The sequence below is a fragment of the Diospyros lotus genome, chromosome 3 (genome assembly GCF_014633365.1).
Source record: "Diospyros lotus cultivar Yz01 chromosome 3, ASM1463336v1, whole genome shotgun sequence".
Taxonomy (NCBI): domain Eukaryota; kingdom Viridiplantae; phylum Streptophyta; class Magnoliopsida; order Ericales; family Ebenaceae; genus Diospyros; species Diospyros lotus.
The window spans coordinates 21,627,580-21,648,210 of NC_068340.1; the positions used below are offsets into that span (position 1 = coordinate 21,627,580).

Sequence of the window (20,631 nt, forward strand, 5' to 3'; positions counted from 1 at the left end):
CTCGAGATTTCGGGAATATATTTTTTTTTTTCAACCTCATACACACAATATAAGTCTCGATATACATACCCTTATCATAATCATTTCCCAACAATCCCAATTATACCTTCTCAGCATATCAAAATTTAAAAATAATAGACTAAGACATGTATTATCAATCACATCAGTGGAAGCAAGATCGAAACCTCAATGATATATAACTGACAAATTCCTTTTACAATTAAATAACTAACTCGATGTTTCACATGAAAATATCAAAATATTATATAACCTCTGAACATCGTAATCATAGACAAAGACCTATGAAAACTAAACATAACAGCTACATCTCGACGACATCCTTTCCCTTGGCGCCACTGCTTTCACCTAGAACGTTTGAATATTCCAGGAACATAGTCCAAATTAGATGCTGAATCATCTAAGTGAGAGTTCAAAAACATTTTCACGAAGATATGCAAAATCATATATAAAACTGACAGATCCTGACATGCCCCAGCTTAAGAGAATCTCACATAACACTTAGCCCTAACTAGGGAAAATACAATCTCTCTAAAGGCGACACTACCACATCGACCCATTGACAAACACAATCCTGCTTAAGAGGGACAACTTCGACATATGAACCCGGGAATCACCCTATTATCATAGTTAGGCATTACGCTTCTACTCAAAAGCATTCCAAAACCCAATACAACCCTAGCCCCAAGAGTATCACATCAGCACCATAGTTGTTAAATCGAGATTCGAATCGAGAATCGAAATCCTTATTTTATGAATCGTGAATCGAGAATCGAATCGTAAGATTCGGTACACATTCTCAATTTCAACTATAAATAATATATATCCATAGAAAATAAATAATGTGCCCACCATGATCAATTTTTTTAAATATAAATAGATAAATAAACTTCTAAATATATTTGCTAAGTTTAAAATTATACCAAAAGACAAAAGTATATTTATGTTGCCTTTAAATTCAAATTGCACCAAACCAAACCACTTTCAAAATAACAAGCTAGAAAAAAAAAAAAAAACCTACAACTATAAGCTTACTAATAAACTCCATTGTCCATAATTTTCACTAGTTATCAATCATCTTCATCTTCAAGTTCAAGAGCATCATCATCTTCATCATTTTCATCATCTTCTTTGTTTTCAAAGATAACCAAATTGAACGAATATTTGATTAAAGCGCACATGCAAATGAAGTCGTACGAATTGGATGAATCGAACGAATTGTGCTATTCATGCGATTCACGGTCGATTTGTCCGATTCATAGTTGATTCTAAGGGATTTTCGATTCACTCTATAAATTCGACTCGATTTCTATATGAATCGAGTCGAATCGTACGATTCGAATCATGAATCGTACGATCCTAAGGGATTTTAGATTCACCTTATAGATTTGACTTGATTTCTATATGAATCGATTCGAATCGTACGATTCGAATCGTGAATCGTAAGATTCTAACAACAGTGATCAGCACTATCCCCAGAATCAATGACACCTCGGTATTAATGCTATTGCTCAAAGGAACCTGGGGTGGTGTCCACTCTCAGCCCCGTCACTTGAGCCAACAACCAGGGTGATGTCTACTCTCAGCTCCGCCACTTGAGTACCATAGGGTGAAGTCTGTCTCAGCCTCGTCCCAAGTGGGTCACATAGCATTAATGCTCGGCACGCATCCCGAATGATGTCACTCAAGGGCCACATCATAGGTTAACAACCCACATCCCACATGGACAACACATAACATGCCAATGCCGAAAATCATAACATGCATAACATAAAATCAACATTTCAATGTATGCAATTTACTGTATGAAATTCAATGCATGTGTAAATAATCGTTTAGACGAATCATCGCACGAAACTAACCACTCACGATAAATCAAAAGTGATCAAAAGTAACAAGAATATGCATAGGAATTGGATTGAACAACTCACAGGAAACCATTCACATGCCGCAAACAAGTTTTTCCGGTAGAATCACTTATCTCGAATGTATTCGGATTGCCTCGATCCTCGTGCACCGCCTCGATTTGCGTGCCAAATCAAAACACTCTTACTTATACTTAACCTCGAGCCACAATACTCCCTAAACACCATATTTAATTACAAAGTATCAAAATCCATTTTCCTCAATTTTTTCATAATTTCTTCTATTTTCTTCCTTGATAATTCCAAAATAATTATTTCCTCAAACATTTCTCCAAATTTTTCAACACAATAATTCCTAAAATAAATTTAGAAAAATACTGGAAGAAAAATTACTGAAATAACCATTCTCACGCGCCTGGCGCGTGGTTGTGCGTCGAGTGTGGCGCGTGCAGCTCACGCGCCACCTTCTTCTCCGAATTCCAGCTGCCGGCGACGGCTTCGATGGCCAATCTGAGGGTACCCCCTTGAAGCTCTCAACCAATCGATCAAGATGGCACCAACCTCCGGCCGAAAGCACACCGGAAAAGCCCTCGATTGGGCAGTTGCAGGCGCGGCTTGGCGGACTGCCTCGCCTTTCCGACCACCCTCGAAACACCCTCGAACCACCTCGAAAACCCATGAAAATTTCTAGAAACTCTCATCTTGACTCAAGGATCAAAAGCCCCTTATTGGCTTCCTTCGATTCGCCCTCAAGCTCGAGCAATCTGTTGCTCTAAAATCAGCCAAAACCCCTTGCTATTTATAGGCCAAAATCGACCCCCACGTGGCCAATCACCGGCCATAGCTTCTCCCACACGCCTCTTAGACCATCCTTGGCTATGCCCTGACGAGATTTGGCTGCCATTTCTCCAGATTTTTCGGCCAAGCTTGCAACCAGATTTGCCATGCCTATGCAGGTTTTCGGAAATTACATTTTGGCCCCTTGAAACTTTCTTTTGCATTTTTGGCCTTACCTCAAGCCCCTGAATTATCCAACTATTATACTAAGCCCCATAAGATTTAAACCCTTCATTCCACCCTCGAAGACTCAGAAAAACCATCATTTCGACCTCTCTCGACCAAAATACCAAAATTAATAAATTACACTTAGGCCCAATTATACGTAGGATCATATGCTGACTGAAAATCCTTATGTTTATTCTCGAAACCTCTTAAGGGTTGCTTCTTATATTTAATATAGCCTTACTCGGGGTCCCATTGACTTCCCAGGAATCCTTTACCATCATTCGGTTCCTCAACCTGAATCCTAGCTATACCGAAAACCGTTTCAAATCCAATTTCTTTCCATGCTATAAATCTTATCTTGGAATACTCGATACTGATGTACCATTTTCTTTAGACATTTAAGCCCCGTGGTACTCCCTGCAGTTGATTTGGCGATTTATTTTACTATCAAACCCACTTTTCGGTATCCCAAGCTTCTTGAAATTATGTGACAACCTTATGCCAATACAAGGTATTATAGGAGGAGTTAGAAAGAATGATAGGCTGGGACGACCAACCTAATCTCCATCATCCGGGGTTTCCCATGCCTTGGATGGAGATCCCAGTCTTTGAAGGAGATAATCCCAATGGTGGTTGAGGAAGTGTGAAAGGTTATTCAATTGGTACAACATATTGAGGATGTAGAGGGTTAACTTAGTCACTGCATACTTCAATGAAGTAGTGGACGCCTGGTTTTAGGGGTGTTTGAGGGTGAAAGGGGAGTATACTTGGGAAGAATTCTGTAAAAATCTTTGTGAGCATTTTTGAGGAGAAAAGTATGGTGGATATTATTGAGGAATTCAATAAACTCAAACAAACTAGAAGTGCGGGAGCCTACCTATGAAGGTTTGAAGAGTTGAGGTCCTATATGATCAACCACAATTCTCACCTCTTGGAAACTTATTTCGTGTCAAGTTTCATGAGTGGCCTTAGTGAGGAGCTTAGGTCAATGGTTAAGATGATGAGGCCCTAGATGGTAGAACATACATCTAAGAGTGCCTAATTGCAAGAGATGCTAGTGGAGGCCCTAATGAAAAAGCAAAGGCAACAACCAAAGGGGGTGGTTACAAGGACATCCAATGTAGGAGAAAGAGGCTATAATCGAGATATGGTGAAGAGGAGTAATGGGGTGAAGAATGCGGTAGGGTCGAGTTCAGTCCCTAATGGAGAGCAATTAAGGGAGCAAAGGAGACTAGTTGGCCTCTTCTTTCGATGTGGGGGTAAATACCATCTCGGACCTCAATGCAAGAGGCAAATTTTGTTGTTGGAAGGGGATGATAAGGATGAACAAGAGGGGGTAGAGGAAGAGGACTGTGAGGAAGTTGGGGAGGAGGACAATGGTGAGATATCAATTCATGCTTTGAAGGGAGTAGCCAACAATAAAATCATTAAGGTGGAGGAACAAGTTAAAGGCTACAACCTAATGATCCTAATCGATAGTGGGAGTACCCTAACTTTCTTGATGAAAGCACAACAAAAAGGTTGAAGTGTCAACTCACAGGGACACCACCCTTGAGTGTGACAATAGCCAATGGCGGTGTTGAGCGAATCATCCTTCAATAGCTTTTGTTGGGAAATGCAAGGGGAGATATTTGAAGTAGATTTGAGACTATTGTAGTTAGGGGGCTGTGATGTGGTTCTTGGAGTTGATTGGACGAAGGGGTAAGCCCCATTAGCTTTGATTTTAACCGAATGGAGGTGTCATTTGAGAAAGAAGGGAGAAAGATGACTTTATTAGGGGGAAAACAAGCTAGGACATGCAAAATGCTTTATGGAAAAGGTTGTAGAGGGTAATCAAAGGGAAGTGGAATCAGTGGGCACATCTCTTTTCAATTGTGGCCGTGGAAGAGAGACATGGTGATCATAGAGTACAAGGGGAGATCTACCTGACGGTCAGCACACCTCAGGGAATGCTAGATCAAGTACACCATTTAGATCTCATTAATAAATTGTTGTATGAGGACCTTTTCAATGAACCCAAATCCCTTTCCCCTACCAGAATGTTTGACCACTTTATTAACCTAAAGCCAAATACAAAGCCTGTTAACATTAGATCTTATCATTATCCCCCAATTCAAAAAAATGAGATTGAGAAAATGGTTAGCAATATGCTCCAACAATCCATCATTAGATCTAGCCAAAGCCCTTTTGCTTCTCCAGTCCTATTAGTCAAGAAAAAAGATAGATCATGGCGATTTTATGTGGATTATTACCAACTTAATACCTTGACCATCAAGGATAAATTTCCTATACCCTTAGTGGAAGATCTTTTGGATGAGCTACACCATGCCCAATTCTTTTCTAAACTTGACACACGCTCGAGTTACCACCAGATTACGATAAAACCCGATGATATCCACAAAACCGCCTTTAGGACTCACTATGGGCACTTTGAATTCTTGGTGATGCCATTTGAGCTCACCAATGTGCCTACCACTTTTCAATCCCTCATGAACAAAATTTTTGAACCCCATCTTCGAAAATTTATACTTGTATTTTTTTGATGACATTCTCATGTACAACCTTACTTTTGACCAACACCTAACTCACCTCAGAACCACTCTTGATATCCTCAGATCTAACCAGCTTTTTATTAAGAAATCTAAGTGTGCATTTGGTCAAGAGTTGGTGGAATATTTGGGGCACATCATATCAAAGAACAAGGTTAGTACAGATCCAATAAAAGTAGAGGCCATGGTGTCTTTGCTAAGGCCAACTTCGGTGAAGGCCCTAAGAGGACTTTTAGGACTAATTGAGTATTATAGCCGGTTTGTAAGAGACTATGGGGTTATTAGCAAACCTTTAATTGATTTGTTGAAGAAAGGGGGTTTCAGTTGGGACCAGAAGCAGGAAAGGCCTTTGAGAAGTTGAAAGGGGCTATGACCAGGGTACTAGTATTAGGGTTGCCTAATTTTAATAAGCCCTTTGTTCTGGAGACAAACGCATGTGGGACAAGAGTTGGGGTAGTCTTGGTATAGGAAGGAAGACCTCTGGCATTTCTATGGCAGCTCTTGAGCCCTAAACACTTGGGGCTCATCATATATGAGAAGGAATTCATAGCTGTGTTGATGGCTATTGACAAGTGGAGGCATTACTTGGAAGATGGTAGATTTATAATTAAAACGGACCATGAAAGTTTGAAGTTTCTGTTACAACAGAAACTACAAACACAGCTGCAAAGGAAGGGAATGGCTAAACTGATGGGTTTGGATTATATGATATAGTACAAAAAGGGGAAGGAAAATATAGCAGTTGATACCCTTTCCTGGTGCCATGAAGAAGGTAGTTCAGTAGCTATGTCCTTGGTGGTTCCGGAGTGGTACCGAGATGTGGTAGACAACTATGAGGGGGATGAGAAGGTAAAGGAATTATTGGAAAGACTGATTGTGGGAACCAATGAGTCTAAGGGATATACTTTGGTGGATGGTATGTTGAGGTACTAGGGTAAAATAGTATTGGGAATAATGCAGAACTTAAGAAGAAGATAATGCAAACTCTACACGAATCTCCCTTTTGGGGGGGGGCATTCAGGAGTACATAACACTTATCTGTAGGTTAGGCAACTGTTTCATTGGCTGAGGATGAAGACAGAAGTTAAGGGGTTTGTGTTGGCTTGTGACACCTGCAAGAGGTGTAAGTTAGAAACAGTAGCTTATCCGGAGCTATTGTAGCCCTTGCCTATTCCAGACCAGGTATGGTTAAGTGTGTCTATGGATTTTGTGGAGAGGTTGCCTAAATCAGAAGGTAAAGATAGTATATTGGTGGTGGTAAACCGACTAACCAAGTTTGCCCATTTCATAGGGTTGACTTATCCCTACACAACTTAGGAGGTGGCTAGGGCTTTCTTGGATCGGGTGGTAAAACTACATGGGACTCCTAAGTCCATCATTTCAGACTAAGATAGGATCTTTACCAGTTTGATGTGGCAAGAGCTTATGAGGGCCTTGGGGACAGAATTGAGTATGTCTACAACTTATCACCCCCAATCTGATGGGCAGATTGAAAGGGTGAACCAAAGCCTAAAAACTTACTTAAGGTGCATTTGTCTCTTACAACCGAAAGAGTGGCATAGGTGGTTGACTTTGGCCCAATGGTGGTATAACACTAACCACTATTCCTCACTCAAAATGTCCCAATTTGAAGCCTTATTTGGGTACAAACCACCTGTCTTACCTGCACTGGGGGGAGGATATAATGTGGCAACCGTGGAAGATTATCTACAATAGAGGAGGAGGGTGACACAATAGCTAGGGTAGGAGTTGGTTTCAGCCTAAAATTGAATGAAACAGTTTGCCGACCGGAGGAGTGAGAGAGAGTTTGCAGTAGGGGAAGGGGTGTATTTGAGGCTGAGGTATCCTTATCTAAGGTCCATTGCTTAGGGGAGTGTGACCAAGCTCAGTCCCAAGTACTATGGGTCGTTTCCCATAGAAGCTAAAGTAGGGAAAGTAGTATACTGTTTGCAACTACCAGCAGGGTCGCAAATTCACCCTGTGTTTCATGTATCCTTCTTAAAGAGGTTAGTAGGCACACAACCAGGGAGTTCTGCATTGCCTATTCTCTCTAAAGAGGTTAACAAGGTGGTGGAACTTGAGGCTATATTGGAGAAAATGGTGGTGTACAAGCAACGGGCTCCTCTTATTCAGGTATTGGTTAAATGGCAAGGCTGCTTGACTTAGCAATACTTGGGAGTACCTCCTGATCTTCTCAAGTAATTTCCAAGGACTACTTGCCTCCTCAGCATTTCTTGAGGAGAAGAAATTGGTAAAGGAGGGGGAAAATATCACGAGAAACTAAACACTACAACCATTTTTAATTTTTTACTTCACTTTTACTGATGTAATTATTGATATAGTAGTTAGTTTCTGTCATGTGCAAGAGGTTAAGTGTGACGTCTTCGGCAAACTCATTGGAAGTTGCTCGGCTCCGATGAAGCATCGTGGCAAGAGGGTGGCGTGTCATGGCGGGATATGGGCGGATGGCAGGCTTAAGTGTTGGATGGCATAGGGTTGTCGTGCCAAGGTGGCAGTAAGCACGTGAGGGAATGCAACAAACGTGTAGGGGAATGGGCCTCCGTGGCTAAGGCGCCTGCACACAAGGCGACGATTAGCATGGCTGGCACGCACAAATGCGGTTGGACCCGACTGAGTGGGGGCAGAGGGTAGCCACACAGGTCGAGAAACACGGGACACGCTGGCGGGCTGAGTTGGTCGAGATGTGCGGGACAAGGGGGCAATTCGCGTAGCCTTGGCAGGAGGCAAGACCAACAGGCGGGAACGATTACAGCACCCGAGCGGGCGCGACTCGTGCACTCCCATAATATGCGGGGCACGTCCACACGATGTGCTCCCATGAAGGCCTTGCACGCGCGTGCAGTCGAGGTAGTTGTGACAGGTGTCAGCCAAGCGGGCCATGCAACCCAACAGACGATTTCCCCACGTGGTGCATGCGACCCTTGTGGGTCTGAGGGGACGGTTCTGTGGTATAACCTCTTGTAATTTCGTACCCTATATATATGTGGGTAGATGGGCGATTTTGGTAGTTTTTAAAGAGCAAAGCCCAAACCATTCTTTGTATTCTCGGATCTGAATATAAAGTTGGGAATTTTTTCATATTCTTTGTGTGTGCTTTTGTTTATATTGTGCTTAAACCCCATAGGGTTGTTGGCTGATCTAAGTGGGGGAACTTAGAGCCATCACAAAGTTGGCGACCAAAATTCAAGGCTAGTCTTGTGACATTAAGGGTGTCGGTAGGATTGTTATAACTGTGAAGGGTGTAGCGCCCACCCTGGTAGGAGAATCCTCTCCTCCAAATGCCTTGCATAAATTCTCCAAATCCTCGTGGATGGATTTCTTATCGATAATATTATATAATTCTGATTTTCTCTCTTCTTCTCTATGTTCTCCCTCATTCTTTCTCTCTTATCTCCTTTCATTCTTGCGAGAACCTTTATAATTAGAAAGAGGAGAATTATCAGGCTGAGGCCATGACAATGATCTAGTTGGTTTCTCTAGGGACTCAATTAACTACTTCAATTTTGTAACTTCTTCCTTGTTAAATTTAGGCAGTGATTATGGAGAATCCCCTTCCTTAGATTGTTGAGTGTTTCCCACATGTGCCTGCTCTTGTCTTTCCTGCTTGCCTAATGTCCCTTTGTTCTTAACTTGAGGTTTTCCATGTAGCTTCCAGCATTTGTTTATGGTATGTTTAGGCTTCTTACAATAAGTACATCATAATAGATCCTTGTTTGATCGAGACCCATTTGGTTTGTTCTTTTAGTCTCACCTCCATGTTGTTCAGAACTGGAATGTTGGGGGTTTATTCTTCTTGTCATTAGAGCTGAATTCTCTACTGTAAGAGTCTCAAGCATAACTCTGATAGGGCCCGGTCCATTGGACCTACCAGAGGCGTCCCAAGGGGCAGAGGCAAGAGGGGTAAAGTGAGGGGGGCTTGCATAATAGCAAGCTGGGGTGGAGGGTAGTAAGGGAAATAGTTGTTTTGTGTGTAACTCCTCTCCTTTCTTCCTCAACATGAACTATGGCCAGAGTCTCATTTAGAGACAAGAGGTTTTCTTTTCCAAGAATTTGTACCCTCATTGCATCAAACTCAATATTTAAACTAGCAAGAAATTTATAAATCCTATCATTTTCAGCAAACCTTTTTAAGAAGGGTTGCATCCTCATTGCAAGTCATCTTAATACACTGATAATGATCCATCTCCTACTATAAAGTTTGTTGGAGATTGGAGTATTCATTGATTGACCGATTTCCTTGCTTTGTAGCCAAGATTTTTGTTTTAATCTTATAAATCTGGGTTGCATCTTGAACTTTAGAATAAGTTTGCTTAACATCATCCTAAATTTCTTGAGCTGTGTTTGGGAATATAACTGTGTCACTTATCTCCGGAAGCATTGAATTCCATAGCCAAGAGATAACTATTGAGCCTTCTTCATCCCAAGTGTCAAATGTAGGATCCCCTTTTTTAGGTCTAGTGCCCAGCAAATGGCTCGACTTGGCTCTTCCTTTCAAGAATGTGCGAACCAGGTGGGACCATTTCAAATAATTTTTATCATTTAGCATATAGGCTACGTGGATATTTTGTAATTCTCCCGTTGGAGTTGTACCTTTGTTCTCTCCCCTGATAGTTGTTGTAATAGGTGCCTCGGATGCACCACTAGATTTTGTTGCGGTATCCATGGTCTCTAGATTACTCTTGCTTGATCTCTCAGGTCAAAAAAATGGGGTAGAATCTGATCTTGCAGTAGTGCAAGTTTGCAGGGCTTAAGGACACGAAGAATGGTAGTATTGGTTTTCAAGAAAAACCTCCTACAGCTTTGATACCATGATAAAATTTTAGCAAGAAAAATCGTGTATATTTCTAGCAAAATAGGAGTCAATATATACAGTTCTGAGGGTTAACAACCCACTTCCTTAAAAATACGACACATTACCTAAAAACCAAGACTTAGTCCACTTTGACCATAGCCATCAGATAAGGATAACCAAAATAACCAACAAATGAAGGATAAAACAATAAGACACAAGCCACCGGATAAATCCGATAAAATTGAGAAAATCACACTACTTATCTTCCGACACATCTCAACCTCTTGTTTCCTTCATCTGTGTTATATTTTGTCTCAACCTGTCAAATGTGTTATGCCTTGTCCCAGAGTTAGTTAATGACTTGTGTGCTTAATGTAGGTCTGGGAATTGAGCAGAAGATTAGGAAGATGCAGTGGAAAAGAACAAAAATATCATTACAGAAACAAAAAGAAATAAAATCTAGATGCTTCTATTTTCTATCTGTATCAGGGTATCATTGTCTAACTTATTTACTTTAATACTTTCCTGCAGGCATACACCGTCACTTCATCCTTTATGGTCTAGCAGAATATCTGGGACGGAGGTTATTCCACACCCAATTTTCTATTTAGTTAATAACGTCTCCTGGACCTTCAATTAAAAATCTGGTAGTTTTCCTGCACATTTATGTACTTTTAAGTTACTCTTGCAGCTTCGGTCGAAACTTTTCTGCCTCCGATGTTCTACAGTTACTGGATCGTTTCTACAACTTGGAAATGCTGGTAAGTGTGACAATATTTTGATGTCATACCATGTTCTTCTTTGTGATGACTGATCGTTATTAAACTAAAAGCGATTATAATAGAATGCGACCTTTCCCTAAAAGATACTGAAAATACTTAATTGTTTGAATAAATCTTTAACGTTTTATATATCATGCAACCTTAGAGGGTGCCAGTGACCATGTTACACTGATCATGATTACTGAAACTCCAACGGCAAACTTGTCTAGTTAAAAACTCATATGTTATATGTGATAGGCTCATTTTGCGTGCTATGTGAGCCACACTGGACTATTTTGTTTTCTAGGGCTTTTAAGGAACCTATGACATGAATGGCTGTGGACTAGAGACTGTCAGAACATGTTATCACAAATTTAAGAAAGTCTCATTTCATGGACTTATCACTGACTAAATATACAAGTGCTTGTGGCGATTGTCACAGTGACTCGCTTTTTAAGGTAATGAGCTAATAATATAGAGATCAGAAAGCAAAAGTAGGAAGGAACTTATGAGAAGATTCATATGGCTTTTTGATAAATGATAAGACTTGGATAATAACTGATTGGGCGGGTATGGTCCTATCATTTGTAATGTGTTTGTGATGGCACATATTATGTGCTTACCAAGAAAGGAAATGAAAAAAAAAAAAAAACAATTCCAAGCCTTAATCCTACATAGGTGGAGTTGACTCATGAACTGTAGACCTCAATGTGTATATCCATGGTCCTATCATGTGTTTTGCCCAAGTTTTCTTTGATCGTGCTCTTCATCCTCTGTTACAAATTTCCTCCAGTTCATCCATGCAGCTTACCGAAGTTTCTATTAGTTCTCTTTTCACATGTTTAGCCCATCTTAATTGTGAATTTTTCATCTTATCATCAATTGATGTTACTATGACTTTATTATTTAAAAATATATATGACATCATTTTTTATTTTATATTTTTCTTGTATAGCTATGTCGACCATAACATTCTAATCTCAACTCCTATTATATTTTACACATGTTAGCACTTAATTGTCTAACATTCTAAATTATTCAACAAAGATGGTTTTATAGCCACCTGATAAAACTTTTCTTTTAACCTTAAAGGAATTTTATGATCATATAAATTGTTAGATGCACTTTTCTACTTTAACCATTTTATCTTGATACCATTAGTAATATCCTCCGTAATCTCCCTATTTTTAACAATTCATTCAAGATATTGGAATTGTAAAAATAGAAGTATTTTGAATATAGAATATTCTTTGTATATCTTAGAAGCTATGTATATTGTGTGTATATTCCTTTCCTTTTTCGTTATTTTTTTTTTTGTATTATTATTTTCTTCTATAAAGAGAAAAGGGAAATCATCATATAATCTTAAGAAATAGAGAAATATATTTTTTCTCAACCTTGTTTAGATGGTATCAGAGCAAGAATTAGGGATTGAATCACAGCCGTTCACTGTGAAACCTTAATTTCTTCTATTCCTCTACTATGCCCAAGAATTGTTGCTGCCTTTTCATCAGTCGCTTGTCACTACTGCATCCTCAGGTTGCTGCTGCCCTTACATTGGCCACCGTCTCTGAGATCTGGCCATCCTGACCGCTGCTGCCTCTACAGTCGTCGTCGTTCTCCAGTGGGTTCCCACCTCTGGAATGGCCGCGACCTCCTAGCCTCTCACGAAGGTCGGCTTCCATCCGTCGCACCTGTCGCTGTCCTTGGTCGCAAAGGTCAGCTTTGCATTTGTCGCACCTGTCGTTGTCCTTGTTTGCGAAGGTTGGCTCTGCATTTGTCACACCTATCGTTGTCCTTGGTCGCGAAGGTCGGCTCTGCATCGCACACCAGAGCCGCCCCTATTCGCCGTTCGTGCTACTTTTACATCGCGCATCAGATGTCCTTAGTTGCTATTTGTGCTGTTGTTCGTGTTGCCGTTCGTTGCTTCTGTCACCCAAATAAGGTTTGGTTCTCTATTATTTAGATTGGGCAACTGGGTAACCAGATCCAAGTGTCCAGATTCGTGGGTCATTGCTAGCATGTCTAGATTCAGCCACTATGTACAGATCCAGCTACTGCACCGCCTTGCTTCTGCTACCCTAATCTGGTTGTTCAGCCACCATGACTGACTCTGCATCTTCAGTCACTCTGACCCAGCAATCCCAATCCTCTCAAGACTAGTTTTGAGTTCCCCGAAACTCCTCTGACTCACATCCGGTACAGATTACGACCATTCGTCTCAATGGTACCAATTTTCTGCGTTGGTCGCAATCTGTTCGTATGTACATTCGAGGTCGGGGAAAGATTGGCTATTTGATTGGCGCCATATCAGCCCTAGATAGTAAAGACCCGTTGTATGACATTTGGGATGCCGAGAATTCAATAGTGATGATGTGGCTTGTTAACTCCATGGAGGAAGAGATAATTTCAAACTATATGTGCTTCTCTACAGCAAAGGAACTATGGGATGAAGTCACCGCCATGTATTTTGATTTGGGGAATCAATCCCAAATCTACGAGCTCAACTTGAAACTTGGTGAGATTCGACAAGGTAGTGATATTGTCACCATATATTTTAATTCTTTAAAGCGCATTTGGTAGGACTTGGATCTCTTCAATGTATATGAGTGGAAAAACACAGAAGATTGCAAATATTATCAGAAAATGTTCGATGCTAACCGAGTATTTAAGTTTCTTGTTGGACTTAATGTTGAGTATGATGAAGTTCGAGAGGGGATCGTCGGTAGAAATCCACTCCTGTTTCTTAGTGAAGCTTTTTCTAAAGTTCAATGTGAAAAAAATCGAAGATTGGTTATGTTGGGCAAGAAAAAGAGTGATGAAAGTGGGCTATCTGAAAATATGGCGCTCGTGACTATTGATGTTAATATTGGTGGACGGCATATTACGGGTCAACGAAAGGCGGAAGAAAAGCCTTGTGTTTGGTGTGATCATTGCAATAAACCACGCCATACTCGGGAAACCTGTTGAATACTTCATGGCAAGCCAGCCAGTTGGAAGCCTAAATCGAAGCAATCCCAACCTACAACCCATGAAGATGATGCAGGACCATTCAACAAAGAGCAATTTGATCAAATTCTACGACTGCTAAAGATTGGCCTATTTAGGTAGAAATTCCTTTACCTTATCTAGCTCTTTTCAATCTATTCCATGGATCATTGATTCAGGAGCATCTGATCATATGACTGGTTTATCGCATCTATTCAACTCGTATATTCCTTGTTCTGGTAGTGAAAAAATAAGAATAATCGATGGTAGTCTTTTACCTATTGCAGGTAAAGGTTTCATTAAACTTTCTGACAATATTGAGCTTCAATCAGTATTCCATGTTCCTAAACTTGTCTGTAATCTTCTTTTTGTTAGTAAGCTCTCTAAAGACTCTAACTGTCGTGTTATCTTTTTTGATTCCTATTGCATCTTTCAGGCTCGGAATTTGGGGAAGACGATTGACAGTGCTAGAGAAATAAACAAGCTCTATTATTTGGATGGGGATCTCTAGCGTAATAAAAAAACTCATGGCCTGAGTGATATTAGTTCTACTTTTGTTTCTAATCAAATAATGTAATGACATCTTAGGCTAGGACATTTTAGTTTTCTTTACTTGAAATATTTATTTCTTGCGTTGTTTAAAGGAGTGGATTATTCTATGTTTCAATGCGAGAGTTGTCATTTATCCAAAGATCGTGTTAAATTTCTTCCAAAACCCTATTGTCCTTCAAAACCATTCTATTTAATACATAGTGATTTTTGGAGTCCTTCTAAGGTCTCCACTTTGTTTGGCAAAAAGGGGTTTGCTACTTTTATTGATGATCATACTCGAGTTTGTTGGGTTTACTTATAACAACAACAACAACATATCCAGCATTTATCCTACTATGTGGGGTCGGCTACATGAATTCTAGACTTCTATGTATTTCTGTCTTTTGTCATATCCTCATTTAGATCCATATATTTCATATCAAATTTTAATGTCTCTCCCAAAGTATTCTTGGGTCTACCTCTACCTCTTTTTGTGACTAATTGTTTCATTTCATCAACTCTCCTCACATGAGCGTCTCTTAGTCTCCTTCTCACATGACCAAACCATCTTAGTCTAATCTCTCTCATCTTCTCCTCTATTGACATTACTCCTACCTTATTACGAATAACTTCATTTCTAATTTTATCCTTTTTTGTATGTCCGCACATCCATCTTAACATCCTCATCTCCGCTACACTCGTCTTTTGCTCATGCTGGTATTTGACTGCCCAACATTCTGAGCCATACAGCAAGACTGGTCTTATAACTGTCCTATAAAATTTTTCTTTCAATTTTAATGAGATTTTACCATCACATAACACCCCCGATGCATTTCTCCATTTTAGCCAACCTGCCTTAATTCTATGTGCGGCATCCTCGTGGATTTCTCCATCTTTTTGAATCACTGATCCCAAATATCGAAAATGATCTTTTCTTTGTAAGATTTGGTCTTCTAATTTTATTATAACATCATCCACTCTTGCATTTTTACTAAATTTGCATTCCATATATTCTGTTTTCTTTCTACTTAATTTAAATCCCTTAGATTCTAAATTGTTTCTCCACAATTCAAGTTTAGTATTCACTCATTCTTTTGTTTCATCCACCAACACTATGTCATCTGCAAATAGCATACACCATGGCACATTTGTTTGAATATCTTTAGTGAGTTCATCCATTACTAGGGCAAATAAGTATGGACTTAGTGCAGAACTTTGATGCAGTCCTATTGTAGTTGTAAATGGTTCAGTATCCCCTCCGCATGTTCTGATCCTTGTCTCTACACCATGATACATATCCTTAAGGGCTTGTATTTAGGCTATTTTGACTCATTTCTTCTCTAAAACCCTCCATAATACTTCTCTAGGGACCCTATCATAGGCATTTTCTAGATCTATAAACACCATATGTAGGTCCTTCTGATGATCTCGATACCTTTCCATTAGACGTCTCAGTAAATATATAGCTTCCATTGTTGACCTACCAGGAATGAAACCAAACTGATTTTCTGACACCTTTGTTTCCTTTCTAAGCCTCTGCTCTATTACTCTCTCCCAGAGTTTCATGGTATGACTCATTAACTTAATGCCTCTATAATTTTCACAGTTTTGAACATCTCCTTTGTTCTTGTATATAGGAACCAAAGTACTCTTCTTCCACTCATCTGGCATCTTTTTTGATTTAAGGATGGCGTTAAATAGTTGCGTTAGCCAGGAGATGCCCTCTTCGCCCATGCGTTTCCATGCTTCTATTGGTATATTATTTGGTCCCACTACCATATGATTTTTCATCTTTTTTAATGCTTACCTTATTTCATTTGAACTTATGCGTCGATAAAATGTGTAGCTCACATTCCCTTCGGAGTTACTAAGATGTCCCAACCTAACTCTTGTGTCACCACCATCATTGAATAATTTTGTGAAATACTCCTTCCATCTCTCCTTAATTGCTCCCTCATTTACTAAAACATTTTGATTGTCATCTTTTATGCATTTCACTTGATTTAAATCCCGTGTTTTTCTTTCTCTTGCTTTAGCTAATTTATATATATCCCTTTTTCCATCTTTTGTATCAAGTCATTTATATAGATTCTCATATGCTTTTGACCTTGCTTCACTAACAGTTCTTTTTGTTGCCTTTTTTGCTTCTTTATAATTTTTTTGATTTTCTTCATTATTGCATTGATATACCGCCTTATAGCAAGTTTTCTTATTTTTAATTTTCAATTGTACCTCTTCATTCCACCACCAAGACTCCTTAAGGTTATGGGCTCTACCATTTGTTTCTCCAAGGACTACCTTTGCCGTACTTCTCAGAGCATTAGCCATTTCTTTCCACATTTGGTTTGTCTGTCTTTCTCCATTCCATTCCCTTCTACCCCTTAATTTTTCTTTGAAGATTAGTTGTTTCTCTCCTTTTAAATTCTACCACCTGATTCTTGGATTTTGTTTTATGTGATTTTTTCTCTTCCAATTTCTTACTTGGACGTCAAGTACTAGAAGTCTATGTTGAGTAGTCAAACACTCTCCCGGTATCACCATACAATTCATACAACATAACCGATCCTCTTGTCTCATGACGAAGTAATTTATTTGGGTGCTTGAGGTGATATTTTTATATGTGATTAAGTGTTCGTCCCATTTTTTGAACCTAGTATTGGTTATAATGAGCCCATATGCCATAGCAAAATCTAGGATAGATTTACCCTCATTATTAATTTTCCCGAATCCATACCCTCTATGTACCTCTCTATATCCGTTTTCGTCTCTATCCACGTGCCCATTTAAGTCACCTCCTATAATCACTCTCTCCTCTTGGTATCACTTGTATGAGTCCTTCTAGGTCCTCCCAGAATTTTGTTTTTATCTCATCACCTAACCCCGCTTGTGGTGCATATGTACTAAAGATATTTATAGTCATTCTTCCTAGACTAATCTTCACCATAATAATCCTATCCTCTATTTTCTTTACATCCACTACCTCATCTATTAAGTTTTTATCCATAATAATCCCCACTCCATTTTTCGCTCGATCAGTTCCTGTGTACCATATTTTATATCCAGCTTCTGATAAAGTTTTTGCTTTTTTTCCTACCAATCTCGTCTCTTGAAGGCACATAATATTAATTTTTCTCCTAATCATCACATCCACCACTTCCATAGCTTTGCCTGTTAATGTTCCTATGTTCCATGACCCAATCCTTAATCTATGATTTTGTTTTTGGCCTCGACTTTGTTGGATCCCCAACAAAATGGTATTGCTGAACGAAAAAATCAATATCTACTCGAGGTTGCTAGGGCCATTATATTTTCTATGAATGTCCCTAAATACCTCTGGGGTGATGCAATTTTAACCGCTTCCTATCTCATCAATCGTATGCCCACTTGTGTTCTATAGTTTCAAACTCTCTTACACTCTTTAAAACAACTCTTCCCTCTATGTCATATATATTCTGAGTTACCCTTAAAAGTTTTTGAATGCACTTGTTTTGTTTATATTCCTCAAATATTTCGTTCCAAATTGGATCCCATAGCTGAAAAATGTGCCTTTCTGGGCTATACACCAAATAAGAAATAGTACAAATGCTTTAATCCTGTTACCAAAAAAACTTATATTAGTATGGATGTGTCTTTCCTCGAAACTTAACCTTACTTTCCCAAAAATTATCTTCAGGGGGAGCATATTGAGAAAGAAGATATTTTTTTGAATTCTAATGTTAAGGAGAATAATTACTTAAAACTCTATGATCTTTGTCCTACAATGATTGGTGCTCTCCTCCACTTTGATAAACAACTTAAGGATATAAATGTTCCAAACGTTGTAGAACAGGGTGTGTCTGGTTCACAAGTGCCTAGCGTGATGGGATTGGAACTAGGGGGAGAATTACCACAAACGAATCAAAATATTCCAAAATTAGAGCTTCAATTTTATACAAGAAGGCAATAATACTATTAATCCGAATATTCCTCTAACAATCGAACAATCGACGTCTTCGAATGATGGGCTTTTCGATAATACTTCTTCTTCTCATGGTAACTCTAAACTCACTCCTTCAGATTATTCTTCATTTGACTTGTCCGATCTTGATGTCCCTATTGCTATTAGGAAAGGAGTGAGATCTTGCACCAAACACCCAATTGCTAAATAATGTCATACAAAAAATTATCTAATCATCATAAGGCATTTCTTTCAAATATTTCTAAACTGCATGTCCCAAGAACAATTCAGGATGCCCTTGGTGACCCAAATTGAATGTTAGCAGTCTAGGAGGAAATGAGTGCTCTCAGAAAGAATGGAACTTGGGAGATTGTTAATAGGGTTGGCAATGGTTCGGTTTGGTTTTGGTTTTTGCCAAAATCATAACTAAACCAAACTTAAATTACTAAAACCAAAACCAAACCATTATTCATTGGTTTTAAAAATTAAAAACCATAACCAAACCATTCGGTTTCGGTTCCGTTTTGGTTTTAATCATGACTTTTTTAGTTTAATCCATAATAAAGACAAATTCTTACTTTTAATAACTCCACAACAAATAAAGACAAACTCTAATAAAGTTATCTTCTTCTTGCATAAAGTTACATATTAACTTCAAATTTCTTGGATATAATTATTTGATTGATAAAAATAAAATAATTTAAGATTAAGTGTTATTTTTATTTGTTAATTACTTTATAAATGTTAAAATATTTTATATATTTGTAATGCATTAGTTAAAATACTTGTAAAAAAATGCATTAGTCAATATATATTATTTGTATATATAATATATTAAATAAATAAATATCTATTATATATATGTATATTCGGTTCGGTTACTCACATATTCGGTTCGGTTTCGGTTTGGATTTAATTAAAACCATAACTAAACTATATCCATTTAAACAGTGTTTGGTTTTTCCCCGAACCAAATCATTATCCAGTCAAACGATTTTTTACCGCGTTGATCGGTTCGGTTTTGATTCGATTCTCCACGATTTCAGTTGCAATTGTCATCTCTAATTGTGAACAAATCCGAAGGTAAAACAACAGTAGGTTGTAAGTAGGTATTTACTATAAAATGTAAGACAGATGGGAGTATAGAAAGATACAAAGCAAGGTTGGTTGCTAAAGGTTTCACCGAAACATACGGCATCGACTATCAAGAAACATTTGATCTAGTAGTTAAAATAATCTCCATTCGAGTTTTTCTCTCGATTGAATTTTGATTGGTCATTCCACCAATTTGATGTAAAGAATGCCTTCCTAAATGGTGATTTAGAAAGAAGTGTTTATGGATATTCCACTAGGGTTTGAGAAGAGCCTCAGTACAAACAAGGTATGTCGTTTAAAAAAATCCTTATATGGTCTAAAACAGTTTTCGAGAGCATGGTTTGAAAGATTTGGAAAGGTGGTGAAAAACTATGGTTACATTCAGAGCCAAGTAGATCACACACTGTTCTTCAAGCACGCCGGTGATGGTAAGAAAGCAATCTTAATTGTCTATATGGATGATATAATAATGATTGTTGACGACAAGGGAGAGATTGTAGAGATTAAGAGGAGATTAATTCATGAGTTCAAGATCAAAGACTTGGGTCCTTTAAAGTACTTTCTTGGGATGGAATTTACAAGATCTAAGGAGGGGAACTTTGTCGACCAACATAAGTATATTCTGGATTTACTCAGTGAAACATGAATGCTTGGGTGTAAGGTTGTTGAAACTCCCATTGAACCCAACTTAAAACTTCAACCTGTTGAGGCCAAGAATGTAGTAGAAATGGAGAAATATCAAAGACTTGTAGGTAGACTTATCTATCTATTCCATACTAGACCAGACATAACCTTTGTTGTAAGTGTTGTAAGTCAATTTATGCACTCACCTGGTTTACAACATTTTGAAGCTACCTACAGAATTATGCGATACCTAAAGAGAACCCCTGGGAAAGGTCTACTTTCTAGAAAACGTGGACATCTTCATATAGAGACTTATACAAATGCAGACTGGGCAGACAATATAATTGATAGAAGAGCTACATCAGGGTACTGCACCTTTGTGGGAGGCAATCTTGTTACTTGGAGGAGTAAGAAACAAAATGTGGTGGCCAGAAGCAGTGCTGAA

At 38.8% G+C, this 20,631-nt stretch overlaps 1 protein-coding gene across 2 annotated transcripts in view; it reads left to right on the forward strand.

Annotated features, from left to right (window-relative positions):
* The window catches only part of LOC127797228 (uncharacterized), a 55,077-nt gene that overhangs the window by 12,160 nt on the left and 22,286 nt on the right, over positions 1-20,631 (forward strand). The window contains exons 3-5 of one of the 2 annotated variants that reach the window (XM_052329922.1): positions 10,782-10,833; positions 10,942-11,011; positions 11,319-12,497. In XM_052329922.1, the coding sequence (XP_052185882.1) occupies positions 10,782-10,833; positions 10,942-11,011; positions 11,319-11,327 (131 nt within the window). In that variant the 3' untranslated portion in view covers positions 11,328-12,497. Of the gene's footprint in view, positions 1-10,781; positions 10,834-10,941; positions 11,012-11,318; positions 12,498-20,631 lie in introns of those variants that run through there. The other variant, XM_052329921.1, reaches the window with a different exon arrangement.